This window comes from Thermobia domestica, chromosome 1, assembly GCF_964235325.1.
Source record: "Thermobia domestica chromosome 1, izTheDome1.hap1.1, whole genome shotgun sequence".
Taxonomy (NCBI): Eukaryota; Metazoa; Arthropoda; class Insecta; order Zygentoma; family Lepismatidae; genus Thermobia; species Thermobia domestica.
The window spans coordinates 16,973,463-16,998,270 of NC_137454.1; the positions used below are offsets into that span (position 1 = coordinate 16,973,463).

The following is a 24,808-nucleotide window of genomic DNA, read 5'->3' on the forward strand; positions in this document are numbered from 1 at the left end:
TGAAGGTAATGTTAAAACGAATAGTGTAAAACATTCAGAGATTTTCAAAATACTGTAATTTATGAAATAAAATTAATGTTTAGCCAACATTGATTTTTCCTTGGTATGTATAATTTTAAATAAGATCTCTTTGTGACTTTCTTATGATACCAATCGCTCTGAAGATACTAAATGGTATCTTTTACACATTTTAATTCGTCACAGAAGCATGGATATTTTGTCTATTTTTGAAAATTTGCTACACTGACATGTTTCCAAATTTGAGCACTTGTAGAATGCCTTATGTAGTTCTCAACCAACCAACCTTGACTGCATTGTTGGTTGTCTAACGTTGCAGGATATGAAAATTGGAAGTGTGAATGCAGTTTTGGTCGTGTGTATACATTGATTACATGTACTCCCATGCGCAAAAAAAATTGCGCGTATACTGTAACTCACGATTTTCCGTATTTATTCCTTTTTCCTTACGTTTATGGGTAAAATTGAGTTATTGGTATGTGGAGATAATAGAGAGCAATCCATCTAAGGAGATATTTCCAAAAAATATAATAAAATAATAAAAATATAAACAAAAAACAAAATTATGCTCGGTTTTGTGTATACTGGCAACGATGATTTCTAGGGATTTTTTCAGTAGCACGGCACGATTGCGGAGGGAATTCAGTAGGGTAAAATGTTGCATTTATTGGTTAAAACCTAGTGTGTAGATTGCCTGCCAAATATAAATTAGCTTCTGTAACTAAGATGTCGTACGAAAATATAGAATTAAACAGAAAAACTCTTATGTTAAGGTTCGAAGCGATACGCACCATGGTTATGAAGATTATTTCTTAAGAAAAAAGAACAAACACAACGTAGCCTCTGTGGTTAGGTGGATAGAGTGGCGGACTCGTAGTTATTTTATTACTTTGACACCACATCGAATCCCATCCTATCCCATTCTTTTTTTATACAAAACATTATAATTTTCATGTTAATAAGAGCCGAAGCAATATACTAAGGACAACTTATTGATATCCAGGATTACAGTATTATTGGTGATAGCTATTGTTTTCAGTTCATGTTGTTGTATAGCTTCTCTCACCCTGTTTTCTTGGGAAAATAACAATTTTGTCTCCAACAAAATGTAAAGGATATATACGGACAGAAAAAGACATCTTAGTATCAAACATGATTTATCGAAATGGACTAGTTTGCCATTATTAAAAAAAAAACTAAAGTAAATTACTGAAGTTGACTTCCCTTTAGCTTTTAGCTAAAAATTTTTTTTTTTCTTTATAAGACTATACTTTATGAGGCAAGATGTGTGATCATACCCACAAATTTAGCTAGGGAGTGAAAGATAATCGTTTATACAAAGATTTTACAGGTTTAGGTGCGTGAAACACCAATACACCATGGTCTCGCTTACCCGACCATCCTTTGTTACACATACCGTATGATCCGATATATCATTGCAGAAAGCACCAATCGGCAAGAACTGCAAGTTGTGGTCTTAATCTATTTTTCATGCTCTGGAGTATATCGCCTAGCGCGCCCGTCTACACCTTGACTCATACGTCTATCATTCAGTGCAGACACGTATCCAGGTTTTCTATTCGGAGGGGGCCCAACACGAATCCTCGTAAGCACGTAATTCTAATGTTTTTAAATATCAATAATAATAATAATAATAATAATAATAATAATAATAATAATAATAATAATAATAATAATAATAATGCAACAGTTCTGTACCTCTCTTAAACTTTTTCCTACTTTTCATTTATAAACCGGTTTATTTTGGAAACTGCATTATAGCACAAACAAAATGAGACATATTTTCGAGAGAAATGTAACTAAAGAAAACTGTCTGCTACGTATATCACATAACAAAAATAGCAAGAAGACATTGAGTGTATCGTTCTAATATATTAAAGTTAAAAACAGAACGGAAACAAAATGTTAATCCTATTTAATTCCTGTTCTTTAATTCCAAATGGTATAATGGCATTATGGTATGTTCTTAGAATTATAACAAGACAACAGCACATTGCCCAAAGTTTGGACACTGACTATTAGTAAACTGATATAAAAGAATCTCAAAAGGGTAAAAGCATGTTTATTAAAAAGTGCTTGAGTTTTGGGAGGGGTACAGCCCTCAGGCCCTCACGCTGGATACGTCCCTGATTCAGTGCAGTGCAGTTATTTGTTATAAAACATTATTATTAGATGTGTAATATGTAAAATTATATCATAAGTTTTACTTTTAACAGGTCTTTTCTTAACACATCCATATTATCCAGCGTTCTGCCTGCCTGTTTATGTCGGATAAACGAAATTCTACTGTATTTCCAAAGCTAGCATATACATGAACTAGAATTGTATTGTCCTAGAACAGACAATAGTGTGAAATGCTTATATTAAAAGGCTGGAATAAAAAAAAAATAAATACTGTTTTGGTAGCCTGAGAATAAATTAAAAAGAATTCAATATATTTCCTAGGTATTAGATTATCATCTTATTGTGTCGATATGTATTCTTTTTTTAAACATAGTTTTAAAAGTCATACCATTCTCAATATTCCTAAGGAAATCGAAAGAAAAACACCTATGTGCCTCTTGTGGCAAAGCGGCTTAAGTGCGTGGTCTGAAACGTTAAGGTATAGATAGAGTACCCGTACTTCAAAAATGCAAATCCGGGACGCTACTAAATTACGAGAATCTTTGAAATGCTTAAAATTGAAAGAAGTGTTGAATACTAATTTACTTTTCTCCATTAGATAGAGTTGTTCAAGCATTACGTTATCACATTTTTATTCCTTTCACTAGACCTTCTTCCAAGGGCGCCGATTTCTCTGTAATTTTTTTTTTCTGGGAGGACATTCAAATGCAGACGATATATATTAGGATTTTAAAACAAATTGCATTCAAATTATGCCAAATATTGTATATTCATAAATACAAAGGGGACCTACATGAGCTTTGGGGGGCCCGGCCCCCTAGGATCGGCGCCCTTGCTTTCTTCCTAGTTAAGCAAACGTAAGAAGATGATTTACTCCCTTCCCCTGGTAAGCAAAATTGTTTTTGTTTCTCAAGATTTGTTGTGTTTCGTGAAATAACAGCAAGAATTTCCAGATTACTTAAACATCTAAATGAATGTTTTCACTTAGAGCCATCCCGTCGATTCGCTTTGCCTAGGACTAAAATAAATTAAGGGTCAATAATGAAAGAGACATGTGGATCGAAGATCTTTCTTTGTTCTAACTTTGATTTTTTCAAATCCATGATGGGAAATTATATTATGTGATCAATTTTCGAAATTAATAGTATACAATCGTAAAAATATCTTACAAAACGATGGTTTATTGCAAAATACTTTGACTCAAAGAATAAATTAATAAACTTGTAACTTTTCCTGAAGAGTCTAAGTCTTGAATGAGACAGAGGCTCTTTAGCGTAGTGCTTGGAAAGATTGCCTCACTTGTTCTACCTTCCCGTGACGCAGCCTTGATTCGACTTGATCCTAAACGGATTATTCAGAAGTCGAAGTCGGAGGATGTTTCCCATTTTTCCCAAACACTCTTGGTCGATTACAATCTGCCTCACTTGTGAGGGGACAACCCCATGTCGTAAGCGTCGGTGGACTACCGATAGGCAACTAGCGACATGTCCCCAAAAATTGGTGGTCCCGCAGCCAAAAATTGGTCCAACTTCCGCTTTGAAAATTATACCACCACTGGCAGAGAAGCGACGGAACGCCAACGAACCACAAAATTGTTTCCCTAAAATACGTTAAATCGCCTTTGCATTAAGGTGAGTCTACAAACATTTTTAAAAAAAGTAAAAATAAAGTGCCCTGAGCTGGGTGTGAACCACCAACCTTAGGGTTATTAGTTGCGTGTTCTTCCGAATTCGCCACGGAGGCGATTATGAAAACACAGCTTGTAGAGTGATAAATCGTTGAAGTATTTTTAATATTTCTAATCAGAGTGCTCCATTAACCGTGTATATTTGACGATAACTGTTTGGAATCAGATCAAATGCACTCGTCATGTAATTTTATAACAAAATGGCAAGCGTCTATTTACTTTTTTCATAGTTCTCCCATAGTCACTTGCTAGTGATCGGCGACAGTTGCCAACTAAATTCATACAATTATACGCACCCATCTCAAGATTTTTCACTTCATGATGTAAAGGCAGGAGTTACTCTTGACCCCAGGAGCTCAAGTATTGTCCATATAATAACAATTCGTCAGGGAAAAGTAATATATAATAATAACCGCATGCACATGACTGGCGATAGTTCATGTTGGTCCCTTTGCGATTCTCCGTGACAAATCAAAGGAGTGGGGATCAAAATGAAGTCCTCGCTGTTACGTGGTGGTAACTTCAATATCCCCGATTCTAGATATCTGTTTCGACTCGACGAATCCCTGCCACTAGTGGCACACTAGCGGCAATCCTTCGACGCGTCGCTATATTGACGATCGCCATTTACCAGCAAGTGGGCCACTAGGTGTTGGCGACGTTTACGGCATGGAGAAGCTAATAAACAAACAAACCAATAAATAAATCTAAAACCTTATAAAAATGTTTTCCCAAAATTTACATCTAGCAAAATCATTTGTTGGTATTCCAGAACTGCAAATTCACCTGTATTCATAATTTACTTCTATCGTAGTTTTGATATGAGAATGATGTGTCTGAAACTGTAACACAGGTCATTAAGACTTTTTTTTTTTTTTTTTTTTTTTTTGCTTTAGTCAGATTAACAGTTTTACTTAGCAGTTAGTCAATTTGGATCTGTGAGATTTCCTTAGTTTAGAGTTTTAGAGATTTCCTTAAATTTTTCATTTCTACAACAGTTGGCAACTAACACCATTAACGTATCGCTTTCGATATTTCCATAGGCAATGGCTTGGTCACTCCCAGTATATTTCATACAATGAACTACGGTGTCTTACTCCATTAATCCGAACTATATTTAATATCCAATAACTCTGTACATTTTCTCTTAAATCTGCAAACTTTCTACTAGGTTAAAACTGAGTATTTTCTACTTTCTTCCTTTCTTGCTAAAACGAAAGTGTTCTTTAGACAACCTGAAATGATGACTCTATATTACATTATGTTGCATAGGGCATTTTATGTAGCATATCATTTGACAGTTAGACACTTTCTTCGTATATTGAAAGCAACAGGGATTAAGTCCTTCTACACTTACATGAGAAGTAAACAAACTCTTTTTAATTCGTGGAATTGTGCCAATGCACTAGGTCCAGAGAGTTTTTAATTTAAGATTATTATTATTATTATTATTATTATTATTATTATTATTATTATTATTATTATTATTATTATTATTATTATTTTATTGACTTAGGTTTTCCTGAATATTAACATTAGCAATATTTACTAGCAATATTTCACAAAAAGCTGGTATTTTTAAACAAATGTGTTCGATATCAAGTTTTCATAAAGTAGTCACTCTCTCCTATAAATAATTTCAGAGGGGCCGCGGTGGCTCAGTGATAAAGCGTTCACCTTTGGTGCATGGGATCCTTGGTTCGACCCCAGCTCGCACCAAGTGAATTTTGTGGTGGACAAACACCATGTGCATGGGTTTTCTCGAGGTTCTCCCGTTTTCTCCCACTTTCTTCATTCCACCATTTCATTCATTTCTCATCATCACCGTGTCCTTTAGCCTAGTCGGTATAACCGTGGGTCGTAAAACTTAAAGATTTGATCTCAAATAATTCCAACCCAAACAGTTGCAGGAAGTATGTCATTTCGAATAAAACAAACTACTCTATAAAATTCTGAGTATTATTATTTTTTTAAATATACAATTCTAGCGGACCTTATTTCTAAATCGAAGGGTAAGAAGACTAAATTCACTCTTATTATTATAGATTAATTTCAATTGAAGCCGTTAAAATAGTTGGGGAAAAATTAGAAAGCCATACCCTATATTCCAGTGTGCCACAACCGGATAACAGGCACACTGGCGTGCCCAGCAAATTACAAGAATATTTGTCAGTTTATTTTATTTATTATTATCAACGATTCTCCCATGGATCAGCTGTCTGTATACAGTTAAACAAACAAGTATCACGTTGAGGGAATGAGTGTAATTATTTACTTTAATAGTAATAGAAAGGTATATTTTCTTGTATTCTCTACCGGGAATAGCTGCATCCGGTCTAGAAAGCTGGGGCTAACAACGAAGGAACCCGATGTGCCAAACACACACCACTCTATAGTCATGAGTGCCACAAGTCCTTTTCTACGTCTTGGCACCCTAAAGGTTGTTGCCTTCAAAGAGAGAGAGAGAGAAATAACCTAAGTCTATTGCATTTCCATGCTTAAATGAATACATTATGTAAATAACTGTTTCGTTTTCTGTTTTTATTATTATTATTGTTTATTATTATTATTATTATTATTAATATTATTATTATTATTATTATTATTATTAATAATAATAATAATAATAATAATAATAATAATAATAATAATAATAATAATACAAATTTCTTAGGAAGTTGACTGCCATATGTATGCACACTGCTCTCCCGTGCAGCGCCTCGTGTATGATTTTCCATACATAAACTATATATTCCAAGTTTGTTGTGTTCGTTCTATAGGTGTGTTTGTAATTAGATGCATATGGCGTAGAAGTCAAAATTTAATGTCCACGCTTCGTATATGCAAAACCATAGACAAAGAAATTTATGAACAAAGACATTTATGGCGCTAAAACAAAGGGCAAAAATAAAGAATTACTGGCGGATTGTTCCCCGTTGTGCACAGGTATTAACGGTTAACAGTGTTAAATTTAAACACATAGTTTTAATTAAGCACGAATTTAACTTATAGAGTACAGTGCGGAAAGGCTGAGGAGTTTGCTAGGATCGTTACAATATCGAACCCCGTAAAATGTACTGCAAACCTGTCCGCAAGCCCCCGTAATGTTCAACAGATGTTGTGTATTAATGCTCATTTCAATGCAAACCTATATAGACCTACGCACTTCAATACTCAACGAAGGTGCAGAGACTATTCATGAGTTCCAGTATTAAACTCTCTCACCCAATGTATTCTCCTAACATGTCTCCCAGCGATTACAATATTTTTTGGTATCTCAATCACTTCCTAGTAGGATAGCTTTAACTAGAGACCACTGATTAACCTGGTATTGGATGTTTCACTTTCTTACCTTTGGAGTTGACAGTCATGGGTTGGACTTTTACACGCAAATATCTAATATTAACAACGTTTCTTCTAGAATTTCGTAATATTGTATTATTTCTTTGTATTATTCATTAGCTTGGTTAGACTTGTTTAAACACTTTTCTCTTTGCACCTATTCCTTAACGTTGGATAAAAATACACTAGCTCTCACCGGGAATCAAATCCAGAACCAATGCACTTGAACCATTTGGCCACAGCAAGGCACATTTAAAAAGAGGTTTCGATTTTCTTAGGAAAATTGTGACTGGGTGTAACATTTAAAAATATATTTAAGAATGGGTACGGATGAAACGCACTGAATTTTCTCGCTCGAATTTCTTAAACTGACTCGTGTTAGGCTGCAGCTATTACTGAAACATTTATTTGGGAAATGCGAATAAAATAATGTGTTTTAGAAAACTTTGTTCGAAGCAACTTACGTCCAAAAGTAAAGTACCCATTCGTCATATTTCTGTTAGAAATAACTTATGCCATACATTAGAATTATTAAGGAGATAATTGTATGTGAACTGTGAGCAAAAGCGTCTGAGTACTTTCTGAGAAAATCGTTAAAAAAGTCATCCCCAAGAATAAAATATCCCTTGTAAATCTTTTCAGGACAAACGAGTTATGCTATTTATGAAATACGAACAAAATTGCCAGAGTAATTATCGACAAAATCGTAAGGTAAAACTTGCTCCGAAAAGTAATATACCACTTCTAGCTTTTTAGGATGATGGAATTATACCATATCGTTAGGTTATTTATGTAACATTTATTTATGAAATATGAACAAAATTGGGTCAGGCGTTAATGGGAAAATCGTCGAAGAGAGGCTAAACTACCTCTTCTGAATGTTTACAGGACGAACGAGTTGTGTCATATTGTCAGGTTATTAATGATACATTTATTTATAAAATGTGATTGAGAAAATTGTTCAAAAAAATGCATCCCATACAGTAAATTACACCTTACGTATTTTTTTCAGAGCAATGATTCATACTATATTTGTAAAAATACAAACAAAATCTTTACAGCCGTTTTTGAGACAATTTAATGATTTTAAATTTTCATCCTTCAGTAAACTACCCTTATTTTTAGGTGTCGGAGGATATAGAATTCGAAACGATAGTGTTATGAACACAAATCTCCGGGTGAGGATGAAATTCCGGCTGAGTTAATTTTAGCTGGGGGCGAAAAATTGTGGAACAAGATACACAAACTCATTCTCCTTATATGGAACAAGGAAGAATTGCCACAAGAGTGGAAAGAATCAATCATTGTTCCAATTTACTAGAAAGGCGACAAAACTGTAATAATTATCGAGGCATTTCTCTTCTATCAACATCCTATAAAATCCTTTCAAATATTCTGTTAGCAAGACTGACCCCATACGCAGATGAAATTATTGGAGATTATCAGAGCGGATTTAGACGAAATCGATCAACTATCGACCAAATATTTACCATTCGCCAAATACTCGGAAAAAAGTGGGAATACAATACCCCGGTACATCAATTATTTATTGATTTTAGAAAGGCGTACGACTCGGTTAGGAGAGAAACATTATACAACGTTCTTACAGAACTTCGAATACCGAGAAAGCTATTTAGGTTAATTAAGATATGTTTAAATGAATCTCAAAGTAAAGTCCGGGTAAGAAATTTTTTGTCCACGAGCTTTCACGTCGAAAATGGCCTCAAACAAGGAGATGCGTTGTCGCCATTATTATTTAACTTCGTTCTGGAATACACTATAAGGAAAATCAAAGATAGCAACCAGGGCTTACAGTTGAACGGTATTCACCAGGTTATGGCATATGCTGATGATGTAAATTTAATAGGGGATGATAGGAGAACAATAGAAAGAAATGCAGAGATCTTATTAAACTCTTGCAGGGACTTGGTTTAGAAGTAAATGCAGAGAAAACTAAATACATGGAAGTGCGTCGGGACCGGAATACAGCAAATTATGGATGCGTTAAAATATTAAATAATACTTTTGGTAAAGTGGATAGTTTCAAATATCTAGGATCAATATTAAGAGAGGGAAATCATATTCACGAAGAAATTAAATGTCGACTCAAAGCAGGGAATTCGTGTTACTATTCGGTTCAAAATCTGTTGTTGTCGCGAATTCTGTCGAGGAATTTGAAGCTTAAAATATACAAAACGATTATTATGCCTGTTGTTCTGTATGGCTGCGAAACATGGTCACTTACTCTGAGGGAAGAACATAGACTGAAAGTATTTGAGAACAAGATCCTGAGACGAATATTCGGACCCAAGAGGAACGGGAATGGGGAATGGCGGAAACTTCATAACGAGGAACTACACAATTTATATGATCTACCCAACATTGTTAGGGTCGTCAAGTCTAGGAGGCTTAGGTGGGCAGGTCATGTAGCTAGAATGGAAGAAAGTAGAAATGCTTTCAAAGTCTTGACTGTAAGACCAATCGGAAAACGACCATCAGGAAGACCTAGGCGCAGATGGGAGGACAATATTAAGATGGATCTCGCAGAGATTGGAATACAAAGTAGAAACTGGATGCAGTTAGCTAAGAATAGAAGTCAGTGGAGAGCTTTTGTGAACGCGGCATTGAACCTCCGGGTTCCATAGGCCATATAGTTAGTTAGTTTTTTTAAAGTGTTATAAAAACTTCATGTCTAGAATTCGGTCCAGATACGTCGAACAGTATGGCCTCTATTTGAATACATGAAAAAACGTGACGAACCGACAGACGAACAGATGGACAGACATCAAAATTACTTTTACGATATGTGGGGGCGTGAAACTTGAATTCATTGAAATCTCGAATTCGATTTTTTTCACTATTACTACAATTTCTTCTTTCGTCGCTCGAACGTGAAAACGAATAGGAATACAACGACACGTAAGGTGATAATTTGTAATTCCCAAAATTTAATGAGTTAAGTTTAATGTGTTGCCGTGCTAGAAAAAAAGCTTATGCCTGTTTGGTATATCATTTTAATATCAGTTTTTCACGCCACTATATAATGTAGAAATATGGTATGATTATCGTTCATATTCATGCTATCTTTTGGAAATATTCGTGTTCCGCATACATAGATCTGTATAATTTAGCTTTGTTCAACGAAAACATTCCTTAGACAGACTTATGATTGTATTTTGAAATCGTGTTTTTGTCGTCGTTAGAATTTAGTAAATATAAGCATAACACTCAAATTAGTTTTTGACTTTTACAGAAAACCAAATTTCTGTAAAAAAAAAAGCCCAAAAGGAAAAACTGCGGCTGACTTAATCCCCACCCTCCTTGTGCAGTGCATAATAAAACGCAAGTGTTATATAAATTATCCCCTACTCTCATTCGTTGCCGCTAGCGCAAATTATAAATAAAATTAAAAAAAATCATTCATATAAATCAAAAAGGCCATCTAATCAAAGTAAATAATTTTTAAAAAATAAAAATTAAAAATAAAGTAATTGTTTTTAAGCACTCAGGTTGTTAAATATATAATTTGCTTGTAGTTTACTCATTGTATATTATTTGTTTAATCATAATACATAATACTCGTAATTTTAATCTCACGTTAAATTCTTAGCCGTAATCGCTCGTAACTTTACAGTGTATTATAAAGATTTATAAATTATTTGTTTTATTTTTTTTTTTTGATTCATTATCTTTACGGCAAGCACTTTTCTCTTCCCCAATATCTTTTCAGCGGCCGGTGAAAACGGGAACTGCTTATATAGTTTATAATGACCTTTCGTGGGTGTTAAGAGCCACAAAGCCAAAGTTTAAAGCAAATGGTTAAAAAAATGTCGTCTGTTAGCAATCCAAAATAAATCGTCCTATTCCCAATAAACCCACAAAGGTCGGTCATAATTTCTTGCAATTGTGGATATGAAAAAAAGAGAGAGAGGAGAAAGTCAATATTCTAGAAAGAAAAAAAAAAAACACAAGCACACACACACACAGACAAACGATAATTTGATATCAGCTTTTCCCTTTCTTTCTTTTTTTCACGACAACAAGCATCATTCGATGTAACGTCATGTCGATATAACAAGGGGTAAACTTGGGAAGACTGTCAAGGTCGCGTATGTTATTTTTCCTGTTCTTGACACACAAATCCGAAGTGAGTTGTCTGCTGTTCAAGAACGGGCAGGTAACATACAAGACCATAAACTTAAAACAATAACTGTTTCCAATAGTACACGTATTCTAATACTGAATAAATACGTCGATTAAAGGATACTATCAATAAGTTATTTCCTTATTATACTGTTTCGGTTCTTATTAACATCAAAGTTATACACTTCCAATAATGTTTTGTTAAAAAAAATGGGATGAGATAGGATAGGATTCGATGTGGTGTCAAAATAATAAAATATCTACGAGTCCGCCACTCTATCCACCTAACCACAGAGGCTACGTTGTGTTTGTTGTTTTTTCTTAAGAAATAATCTTCATAACCATGGTGCGTATCGCTTCGAACCTTAACATAATAGTTTTTCTGTTTAATTCTATATTTTTGTACGACATCTTAGTTACAGAAGCTAATTTATATTTGGCAGGCAATCTACACACTAGGTTTTAACCAATAAATGCAACATTTTAGTTCAGTATCCAGTTCCTTGATCCATCTCCTCGACTTCCCTACTGAATTCCCTCCGCAATCGTGCTGTACTACTGAAAAATCCCTAGAAATGATCGTTGCCAGTATACACAAAACCGAGCATAATTTTGTTTTTTGTTTATATTTTTATTATTTTATTATATTTTTTGGAAATATCTCCTTAGATGGATTGCTCTCTATTATCTCCACATACTAATAACTCAATTTTACCCATAAACGTAAGGAAAAAGGAATAAATACGGAAAATCGTGAGTTACAGTATACGCGCAATTTTTTTTGCGCATGGGAGTACATAGGAAAAATATATTCTAAATTATTTAGTTCCAAACACCTATCTTCATCTTATATAAAATATATATTTTGATTTGTTAGAATGATCTAACTATATTAATCTATAGAATCCAACTTTGAGGAAATTTCATTGCTATAAATGTATCTAATAATCATCCAACAGAATTAAAATGCATGTTGATCTAACTAGATATGCAATCCTTTTAAAATATTACTGCTAATGCCAAACTTGAAGATTTTTATTAGAATACCATTCATTCTAACTTTGGTAGTTCTTGTAGACAATAAAAGGTAAATTCTGCCCAAACGTATATTATCTAATATCTATTTACAGTTTCGTCAAAATATCTTTGCCTTCATCAGACACATTATTAAGTACAATTTGTAAGTCAACAGCTTATGTATCTCAGAAAATGAGAGAAAGTCATATATTTTATTTTATTAGAGATATCAAACGAAAAATTTCTTCTCAATAGAAGTATAACTTTTCGCTTTAATCTAAAATGTTTAGTCATATTTGCTAAGCAAGTCTTTCTTAAAAAAGCACTATTTATGAGGATAAAAATATTGTTTTAGTAAGGTATTAAATGAGCCAAGTAATCTTGTTTTAACTAAATGTTAAGATTTAAATTTAAAATAGCTTTAAAATGTCTAGTATGAAACATTTACAATATCCATTGTATTGCCGCATGAATACTTCTTGCAATATTATTTTCCTGGAGAGTATTTAATAAAGAAGGTTTCCGTTGTAAAACGTGTTGTGAGAACAGTAAAATGTAACATAAATAATAGTTTTTTTTTTGGGGGGGGGAAATAAAGTCTTTCATTCCTTCTTTATGAAGTCGGAAGAATATGTATCTTATTATACGTTTTGGTATTACTGTAAAACAAACAAATGAACACTAATGGAGGGTTATTAATGATTTCTTTTGCAGCAAGCTTTCCATTAACCAAATACTTTGAGGTACATATATTAGAAGTGACATGTTGTAAGACATTGTTTAATCTACATAATGCATTAAGACATTGTTTCTCAACCTGGAAGTCACGAAAGGAAATCGTTTGAGTCCTGAACGGAGGTTAAAAGGATAAATGTAATTATGATCTAGTAGCGAAAAAAAAGAAACAACAACGATTCGTTGCTATAGAATACGTTCTTAAAAGCATTTTAAGAAGAAATGAAAAATAAAAGAAGTTGATTTAGACATTTATATCGATTCATATATATGTGGAAATTCGTAGGAAAACACAATGAATGGAAAACATATTTTCTAATATTTCGTTCTCATAATAAAGCAGAAGGAAGAGATTATTTCTTCGTAAAACTACATCGTCTTCAATATATATCAGAATTAAGAGCGTGAGGAGAAACAAGAACAAATTTGCGAATTTCCTTGTAAAGAATATTTTTTATCGTGGCATGGATATGAGGTAAAGCTGTGAGTAATTTATAGGTGTTAATACTTGAAATTGAACTAAATGTTCATTCTCGATTTTGTTATTAGATATTCTGCGTGATAAAAATTGTGGTCATTATTAGTACTTGATATTACTAATATAAAACATACACTAACATAAAAGTCTTAGAAAAATCTGGTTGTATATAATTTGAAAGTCTATCGTCTTAAATTAAAAAAATAATATGATTACAAATAATAATTTAATCATATTAGTTTTCCTTCTACTAAAATCAGTAAATATAACTGGTTCTTTTGCCTCCCAAAATAAAACCAAAGGACGCATGATCTCAGTAAGAGAACCTATGGAGAGTGCACATTTTTTGAGAGCAACTACAGCTATTTGTGTAGCGTTTTGCGGATCGAATAATCAGATAAGTTTCATTATTACTTCCAGCAAAACATACGAATCTCCTATTGAAGTTGAACTACTAACTAATAATTGTAAAATACCATTTACGTTCTACAACTTTGCATTTTCAGACAAAAGGATTTTCCTAAACAATTCGTCACGCAACCATGTAATGAGTGAAAGTCACTGTTTTGTGTTTCCTGTCAATAACCCAAAGTCAATTAGTAAATACATGCATTCGATAGTGAAACTTCCTTATTGGAACTCAAGAGCAAAAGTGATTGTGTTATTTAGCATTGAAGTATCTGATGTCTTGGAATTGAGAGAAATTTTCAGTAGTTTCTGGAGGAGGAAAGTGTTAAATGTGGAAGTTGTTGCCAGACAAGATAATTGTAATAATAGGAAAATTACAAATCCATTCTTTTGTCTAATCTTCTATTCATACAATCCTTTTATACGGAGAAGAGAGCAAGTTCTACTAAACTATTCTGAATTTCAAATAATAGAAAGGCATGTGGAAAGTACATCAAGTTTATTCCAAGACAGAAGTAGGAATGTGATGGGATATCCTTTTGCAATTGCACACTATGATATTGGAAATGAATTATCAATTACTAAAAATAACAATGGTACTATAACACTATTAGATGACATTTTAAACATTGTCAGGATTAGTATGAATTTTACACCAATTCTAGTTGAACAGGAAAACGTAAATCACAGAAACAACTTTTCACAAGTGTTTACGACCCTTAGAACAAAAGCTGATATTCCTTCTTCTCCCTTCCCGATTGTAACGGATCTGTATGAAAATTTAGTATTTATTAGTTTACCATTGTTTTCTCATTTCACATTCATCACCCCACAGGAAAAACCTATTCCTCAATGGATGCATGTGTTCCTTCCTTTTAAAACTCATGTGTGGATACTACTTGCTATCTTCTTTATTTCTATCTTAAGTATTGAATACTTCTTGCAAAACCATGTTGTCACAGAAAGAAAGGTAAGAAGTGTTGGAGAAACGTTTTTCTACGTGTTGGCCATCGCTCTTCAAGAATCCGTGGACAGACAACCAATTGGATATTTTAAGAGAACAATCTTTCTACTTTCTGTAACGCTATTTTTAATCCTAGGTTCCCTATATCAAAGCTCGATTACGAGTTTTATGATTGATCCGCAATACTATCCAGCACTAAATAGTAGAGAGGAGATTGCGAACTCGGATCTTCCAGTTGAGATATTCAAGCATTATGCTGATATTTTTACAGAAACATCAGATCCATTTCTTAGGAAGATCTCATCAAGAGCAAGAATTGTAGGGAATGGAATGGAGTCAATGAAAGAACTTGCTCTTAGGCAGGATAGAATACTAATTGATCTACAAACAGTTGCTGACATTATCGGCAGGGATTATATACTAGATTCTGGAATTCCTATGTATCATGTATCTAATGATTACCTTGGACTCGTATGTGTATGTTATCCTCTTCCTAAGAACTCTCCATACTTGCCCAGAATGAAAACTATCATTTCCAGGTTGTTAGAAGCAGGTATCAGGAACAAATGGATGGTACAAGCTGATAATGAATATGGAGAAACTCATGGAATTAGTCACGTAATCAAAGAAGATATTCCATTGTCACTTAGCCACCTGATATCAGAATTTTGTTTGTTAGGATCTGGGCTATGCATTAGCTTTCTATTATTTATTGCAGAAAGATTATGCGGTGCTGTCAAAGTATAAGCAATAAGTGTTGCATTTTTGGCTATTTCACTAATATTTTAATTAGATGATCGAAGTAGCATTTCTATCGTAACATAGATTGTTGGGTATCCTAATAGTTAATTTGTTTTCCACAATTTTCTATCACCATCTGTCTTCTACTTTAAATTTTTCGGTCCCATTGATTGTAGACTTGCTAGAAACTGAGAAGGTACCAAATAAATTCGGCTACGTATTCTTGATAATTAAGGATATTAATTTGCGAGTGTAAGTATTATAATAAGTAATGAAATAATAATTCTTGTTTTCCCTAATTATAATTCTTCATACATCGGTTAAACTCTACCTCCATTATTTTCGTATTTTCACATCACTTTTTAAACCAAATTAACCCTTCAATGCATTCTGTGGCTGATTAGCTACACACCTAGTTCTTGCATATAAATCTCACAATAGTTATTTCATTTCGTAAATGCAAGTTGGCGTTGCTTGTATACATTCCGTTTGTGCAAGTTCCCCAAGAAGATATCCCTAGAATGCACATAATTCTGATGTATTGAATTTTAATGTGTCATGTCTGCAAGTAATAAAACTTTACAGTAAAGAGTAGAGATATAGATGTGTAATATCTGTGAATGAGTAAAAGAAGTTTTTAACATTTGATGTTACTAAAACTAAGAAAAAATGCTAACCACAAAGTAAATATTGTGACACGGTTCGAAGTGTAAATTGCGTTATGTAGCTAAATAGCTACAAATAGTTAATAACAAATTATTAACCTAAATTTTGGTCCTAGGATTTTAAATTTGTTTTCCTATAATTTACAATATTAAACTGTACTAATTTTGTTCAAAAAAATAAATAAAAAGCATGCATTTAAGGGTTAAATAACTGATTATTTCACACGTACTTCCAAGCTCTTACATCTACCTGCATTCAATAAATAGGATAAGGCCTAAATTTGGACACAAGAGTAAGTTTGGAAATAGTATTCTGGTAACGGAGATGCCGAGGATATACAAAATATTTACGTAAAGAAAACTTGAACTACTTTGAAGTACAGAATCTGCTTTCGTCACGAGTAATGTGAAAAGATCTTGCTTATTATAGTGAGTAAGGATTGAAATTGAGATTGAAGCAAGTTAAAAAGTCCGATCTCTCGGGAATCGAACCCATATCTGTTGCGTGAATATTCAATGTATTAACCACTTACGTACGCTGAGCAGTTCCTTGGGGGTTGCACAAAATCTGTTATCTAGTTGAAAACCTTTCATGTAAGTCTAAATGAGACATTAAAACACGTATAAATAGTCTATCAATAGTTAAAATAATTAACTTTTCTGTACCACACTTTATTCTTTACACACTTGTTATTGCAAATCTAATATTGCCTTATTATTATTATTAATGAACATTCCAGCCCACAACACTTTAGATTCAACCTGTTTTACAACAGTTATTGTGACGTAGAAGAAAATAACTTGTGCGAAATACACTTTTATACATTGCAAGAGATAGAACTTAAAATTATTCGCCAGAAACTTGGTGGTATCTGACTTAAACAAAACCTAGTATGGAATAAATAATAACTTTACACAAAACAGATTAGAGATAGCATAAGAAATAATAGAGCTGTAGAATAGAGTAGAGAAATAGTAGAGTAGAAGTAGATTAGAGGTAGTCTGAATTGTTTGTTAATCATGTGATTTTGTTCAAATCCTGGAGCACATCAAGTTGCTTTCATGTATTATTACGTGCTTCTAACCTAAACAGGAAACTAAAAACATTTCTTTTAATAACTCTTCATCAACTCATTTCTTTCAAATTCCATTATACGAATTATAAATGTAAAATGCCACATCTTTACTATTGTATCATTGGCTTGTCGAGCGCAAAATACCAGAGCTCAATTTTCACTAGGAGCGCATGTACTTGGATCTCACGTTAAGTCAAGAGTTATCTTTGACATTAAACTCTAATTATAACGAAGTATTATCATTTGAGTTGTAACATAAAATAATTAGACACAAGACTTTCTTTATTTGTTTCCTGTTTCCTTATCTGTTTCTTCCTATACCTTTTGAAATGACAAATTCATAACTTTTGTGGAAATAAATGAGCTGGGTAGCAACTTCTTGTCCACATGTGATGAAGAGTAATCATCATACTGCGGTATAATGATTGCTCCATTGCTTCAAACAGAAATTAAATTCTCCAGAGTGATCAATTGAAGTATTCTTAGCACCGATACAATTTAGATTAGGGGTGCAAATAAGCAATAATATTTTACTCGCTCAAGAAAAAAGCTACCAGCCCACATCCCATAATAGAAATCATTTACTTACTTTTTCTCGATGTAGAGATATACCAGAATAGGTCTCGCATATTCTACTTTAGTGTAACAATATTCACCCAAAATATTCGCAGTAAACCCTCCAGATAAACGGCCAAGAGACAATAATGACACCAAGCATTATTTTGTAGATTTCAGTAACACCCATCAGTTTTCCTCTTTTGTTTTTAAAGGTTATTCTTTTAGTGTGCCTTCTTCACTTTATACCTATGTAACGCGAGATTTCTCTCTTTATTTGTACTGCAACTGTTGTTATTCTAACAAACCTTTCAGAAAAGACATGCCGAAACAATAGGTCAAGACCTGTTGTGAAAAAGATATGCTTTTATAGAGCCAGCTTTGTACTTGAGTGTGTGTAAATAAGACTACATCCAGAAACATTTTATCCTGTGTTTAGCAGTGAAGTGTTGTGAAGAAAATAACGTAGCTGTGTCTTGGGATGCGATATTTTACTTGTGAAGTTGTCAGACGATAGAAACCAGAACATGGATAAATGGCTAATTTGTGACCCGTCAAAAAGATCGAAGGAAGAAATTAGCTCAAGTGGAGATGACAAGCCTTCTTCATCAGAAGAGAGCACTTCCAGCTCCGAACACCCACTGGAGGAAACCATGCAAGACAACAAAAAGCGTTGTTTAGCGTAGTGTAAGTATTATAGGGAGCTGGCTTTAATGCGAAGCTGAGAAATTCAGAGTTGATTGACAGGTGCCCCACCCCGTCACCAAGAAACGGTCACTCGACGGTCCTAGGCAGGGTTGCCAGTGCGTTGTCAAACAATTCAGCTAATACTCACTTAATTCAAAGAGTTTGTGCAATTATGCAATCCCTATCGAAGATCTCTGTATACATGGACACACGCAAATTAGGCTGTGATAACAAATGCTTCAGTTTTTTCTACCTCGCTCCATCGTCGCACTGCACTATGGCCTTGCTTATTACTTCTCTAGCTTCGCTGTGTATAGTTTGCCCTCTCTTACGCTGTGAAGCCATTGCCAAATGAGTAATAAGCAACAAAACCGCAACCACAACAGCACACAACAAATAACCAACTCACATTAACTCTTCAGAATGACATTCATGTGACAATTTTTTAACCCTGGCAACGCTGACATATAGAAGGAGGGTAAGGGAGTATTGGAAAAGTCAGGCAGAAAAATTGTTGAAACTTTTCCCCTTTACCTCAGCCCCCGGTAAACAAGCTAGCTCCCTATAATACAATATCAGTTACTTATCATACGCTTTCACCTATATTGGAGAAGAAACTGCCCCTATTCCTCAATGTGTAATCTGTTGCAAAACGCTGTCAAATCAGTCAACGAAGCCATCTCTTCTCAAACGACACTTTGAAACAAAGCATACGGATTTTGAAACACAAACCTGCGGAATGCTTTGAGAAAAAACTGTCTAATTTGCTAGCAAGGAGGGAGGCATCTTATGAGGTCAGTTTAAGAATAGCTAAAGCAGACAAACCTCACACGCTCGGAGAATCATTAATATTACCATCAGCTACAGATATGGTTAATAATGTTGGGGGATATAGCAGCAAAACAACTTGAAATGATTCCACTTCCCAATGACACTGTATCACGAAGAATTTCAGATTTGTCTTTAAATGTTAAGGAACAGTTAGTTGACAAAACTCTGGCTAGTAAATATTTGCTCTTCAATTGGATGAAACTACTGACATCACCAGCATGACATCATATGTAAGGTTATAGATGAGGGGACAGCGAAGGAAGAATTCTTGTTTTGTGAACCATTACCTGCTCGAACAACCTCAAATGAACTGTTTTCAAAATTAGGCCAATTCATGAAAATGAATAACATAGACTGGAAAAAGTGTGTTGGTGTTTGTTCCGATGGAGCACATTCAATGACTGGGAAACACAGTGGTGTTATTGCGAAAATCAAAGAAGTAGCTCCAGATGTAAAATTCGTAGTAGTATCCATCGTGCGGCTTAACCACAAGAAATATGTCTGAGCCTCTGAAAACAGTTTTACTTGAAAGTGTAAAAATTGTCAACTTTGTTAAAGCCAGAGCTTTGAATGCAAATCTGTTTTCCGTTTTGTGCAATGAAATGGATGCTGAACACGATTCACTTTTACTTCATACTGAATTCCGGTGGTGGCTGTCGAGGGGAAATGTATTGAATCGCCTCTTTGAACTTCGTTCAGAAGTGCAGACTTTTTTCTTGGACACATCCTCAGATTTCAATTATTTTAGTGATGAGCTATGACTTGCTCGGCTTAGCAGATTTATTTTGGCGCCTCAGCCAGCTGAATAAGAGTCTGCAGGGTGCACGTACTTTTTTTTTATTTTTGGTACATGATAAAATTGCGGCTCTTAGAAAAAAAACGTCCCTTTATGATTCAAGAAATTAACACCGGCAACACAAGTTCCTTCCCAGTGTTGGATGCTTTCTTAACTGAGAATGAAATTGTTCTTCCTACTGAACTCGCAGTTAATATAAAGGATCATCTCGGTAGCTTAATCACAGCCTTCAAAGAATATTTCCCTGAAAATCTTGCTTCAGAATTTTGGATTAGGGACCCGTTTTCTATTCAAGACACTTTACCAGAAACGCTAACTTCTTCAGAGAAAGATGAGTTAATCGAGATTTCATGTGACGAAAGTTTCAAACAAACATTCAAAAGGATGGATTTAACAGAAATCTGGTTGGAAAGGACAAATGAATATCCAATGATTTCAGACAAAGTTGTGAAAATTTCTATTGGTGTTTGCTAATACTTACCTATGTGAGTGTGGGTTTTCTTCTCTCGTGTATATTAAAAACAAGTACAGAAATAAGTTTAATGTCGAACCGGATTTAAGATTAAAATTAAGTCAGTTGAAACCAGACATTAAGAAGTTATGTTTGACTAAATAAGCACAACATTCGTACTGAAGAAATTAAGTGAATTCTGTATCATATCTTTTTGACACTCGTTGCTTAACGGTTATTCTGTCTGCAAGATTATTTAAAAACTGAAGTACCATAATCCTAAACGTGTGTGTTCGCTTAACATTATTTTAATTTTTGTGGTCTTTGCTTCTATTTAGCTTTGTGAATGTGGATGTTCTCTCGTGTATATCAAAAGCAAGTTCAGGAATAAGTTAAATATTGAACCCGATATAAGACTAAAATTTACACCAGGCATTAAGAAGCTGTGTTTAGTTACAAGAAAAACCTTCACCTGAAATAAATTAAGTAAATTCTGTTTCTGTTTATACTAATTGGTTATCCTAAATGTAAGTTTATTTCATAACTAATTCAAAGAATAGTTTATTTTTCAATATTTTTTCCAATATATGTCTGCATTAAAAAAATAAAACTTAGTTACTTAGGTATAAGATAAGTGAATATGTGTATAATGTGGCCCCTGGAACAAAGAAATCATGCTTTTACAAAGTAAATTTGACTACTGGTACGTAATATTTTCTATATTGAATATGGTGGTACGTCAGCGAAAAAGATTCAGAACCCCTACAATATATGCTTGTCATACACTAAAAGGAGACAAATAAAAGAAAGAGAAAATAAAGAAACAATAATAAGGAAAAAAATGATCTCACTAAATATCAATCAATGCACTAAGCAAACAAATAGAGAAACACTAGTTCACATACAGAATATAGCTACTTAATGTAGATAAATAGGAAGAATATTAATAGAATATTTTACAAAAAATACTCAAAACAATAATAAATATTTTAGTAGTCTGTACTGTGAAGGATATTGAATTTGAAAATATACAGGATGTTTTCCTTATACACAGAAAATACACGAAAATATAATAGAAATTTAGTTTGCCGTATAAGATATTGAATTTGAACACGTAAGGATTTTTTTCCATTTACACAGAAGTTAATATAGAAAACATTAATAGAAATCTAGAATATCAATATCAATTTAGAAATAGAATTTAGAATATCAATTTAGAAAATAATAATATCGTTGTTATATTTTGGTAGCTATGGATTACCACTAGAGCAAACATCCTAAGCAAACAAACGTATTTAAAATACATTTACAAATTCTTAATGATGATGTTGATGATTTTTCAGTCCGATGGCTGGTTTTCTAACTGTGTGTTCTGTGAGAAAGGTGAACTAACAGTAGTTTGCCATTGTTTTCTGTTGGATGGCGATAAACAACTAACACACACATTTATACTTAAAGAGAGAATGCCGTGATTGGGAAAGAGGAATCGCTAATTTTAAACTTAATTTTCAATCGGATAATCTAGAAAAGTATAAATTAATAAAAATGAATTTGAGTATTGGCGTTTTATATGTATGTTTTGTTACCGGTTTATTTATAACGGACTTCCGAAGAGAAATATCCAATGAATTTAATGACCGTGTTTATAGCGACAACTCCCAGTCACGATCCCTCTTCAGTTTTATTAGAAATAAGAAAAGGAAAAGTGAAGGATAAGAAGAAAGGTAGGAGAAAAGAAAGAAAAGAAGAAGAGAAGAAAAGAAGTAGGAGCTAGGAATGAAGAATTACTGGATAATGCTGGAAATGTGGTAAAGAAGCTTGAATAGTTTTTAAAAGATGACTCATACTCGAATTTTACTACTTGAGAATCAATTCTGAATTGATCCTAAAGAGGCACATGCTCCCACATACTACCACGAACTGGATCCAGGTAACTGCACAAGTGGGAGTTACCCTGACACAGCCCAGATGATGAGAAGGATTAATTTAATAGTTTGTCTGTTATTTCCAAACGTTAAATAATCTTTATTCAGTAGCTCAATTTCCATAGTGGAGATCGAACACACGGTTGAATTAGCCAAGAAGAAAAAAATCAAAGTGGTTTACATATTCTTCACAAGTCGGAGTTCCTGAAATTCTTGAAGAGACTGTCGTTATCCGAGCTCATCCTGTTGTTTAGACTTTCCTTTCAGAGCCGATTTAGAATAATTTAAGGTTAGTTATCTTTCATGACCTCGGCCATGCACCAATACACATATAGTATAGTATTACACACATATTGTAAATACTATCGTTGTGAATCAAGATTAAAGGCTACCACTTAAAGCTAAATTTGTCATTCATTTACGCACACACACATACATACAGGACAATGTATTGATATAGGTAACTCAGTTTAAAATAAACTATCATCTAACTACAGTTGATCAACGTTTATTACATCTATTAATAATTTAGACACAAAGAAAATATTTATAACATGCAATTGAATACACATATAGTATGAATGTATCATTCCAAATAGGATCTTCGGTTACATCAATATAAGTTGGGTATTAATGAAAGGATGAAAGAGAAACACACAAAAAAGAATTTATATTTTGATAAAATAAAACGTAAATTGGAAAATCTGGTTATATTCTATTATATCTCACATGAAAAAAAAAACTTAAAAAGATGATTAAACGAGTCCATATCTCATATGAAGGGAAAGAAGAAAAATCTTAAAAGATGATAAGAACGAGTCCTTTCCGTTTGAATTCCTAATTTTTTAAATAAAGAAATAGGGATGCAATGAATTCACAGAATATGAAAATATATTAAAATGTGACATCACAAAGCAATTTCTAGGGTAAAACACCCCACTTTGTACTTCTATCTGGTCGTGTTTTACACTATTTTTTACTATATTTTACTAAATATAAACAAAAGAAAACACGAGTTTGGAAATTATTTCGACCTACCTAACTAAACTAACTTAAGTAGAAAGAAAATATTTGCGGAAAATTTGTGCATCTGTCGATAAGTAACGAACTGCATGAATCGGCTCACCCCATTTTGAAGTTGCTCTTATTCCGTAATTAAACCGCACTATGCATTGCCTTACAAAACAACAACGAGAGAACAAGTTTTGTAAAATTTGGCCAAAAATAAAGGCAACTTTGCGCCTACATCGCTCTCATTCTTAAAGTTTGGCAGCACTAACGGTAATATTTACAGCAAAATAGCAAAAATAAATAAATAAAAACTAACGTAGCATTAGCGATGTAGGAAATTTAGTAAAGTTTGACGGTATGTTGCAGGACAATATCGAGCTGACACCATTTTGAAGTTGCTCAAATTCTTGAAGTTTAGCACCGCTAACGAAATATTCCACGGCATAAAAGAGCACTAACATAGCACTTACGGTGAAACAAATTTGGTGTGGTTTGCAGACGAGTTTCAAGTTTTCTGAAGTTTGCTGGTCCCATTTTGAAGTTCCTCTAATGCATGAAGTTTAACAACAATATATATATATATATATATATATATATATATATATATATATATATATATATATATATATATATATATATTCGCCTGAGAACACCACTAATGTAGCACTAATGTAAAAACAGAACAAGTTTGGTAAAGTTTGGTTGCAAATTCCAGGCCACTTTCACGCTCACGCAATATTGAAACTGTTATAATTTTTTTAAGTTTAGCAGCACTAATGAAACATTTTACGACGGGAAACGGAAATACCATACCTCTAACGATCAACAAAGATTGGTAAATTTTGAAGACAATTACCGCGCTGATACTGTAATTTCTCGTATACGCTATTTCTAAGTTGCTCCAATTCTTGAACTTTAATAACAGTAGCGAACATTTTTACGGCAGAAAACAATGAAGCAAATTTGTGGAAGTTTGGCGATAAGTAGCGTGCTGCGTGAAGTCGGTTAGATCTATATTCAAGTTGCTCTAATTCAAGAAGTTTAGCAGCACTAACGAAAACTTTTTCGCTAGAAGCAGCACTGACGGAAAATTCACGATAGGCCAAATTTGTGAACTTTGGCAACAAATAGTT

General features: G+C 33.5%; 1 protein-coding gene across 1 annotated transcript; it reads left to right on the forward strand.

Moving 5' to 3' along the window:
• Nucleotides 1-14,616: 14,616 nt before the first annotated feature.
• LOC145685624 (uncharacterized) lies at nt 14,617-15,684 on the forward strand. Its single transcript, XM_081758398.1, has one exon. It carries the CDS (start codon nt 14,617-14,619, stop codon nt 15,682-15,684), a length of 1,068 nt encoding a protein of 355 aa, XP_081614524.1.
• The last annotated feature ends 9,124 nt before the right edge of the window (nt 15,685-24,808 follow it).

What these genes read in the sequence shown, in the direction of transcription:
- LOC145685624 (XM_081758398.1), top strand. Translation starts at nt 14,617, where the DNA reads ATGAATTTTACACCAATTCTAGTTGAACAGGAAAACGTAAATCACAGA.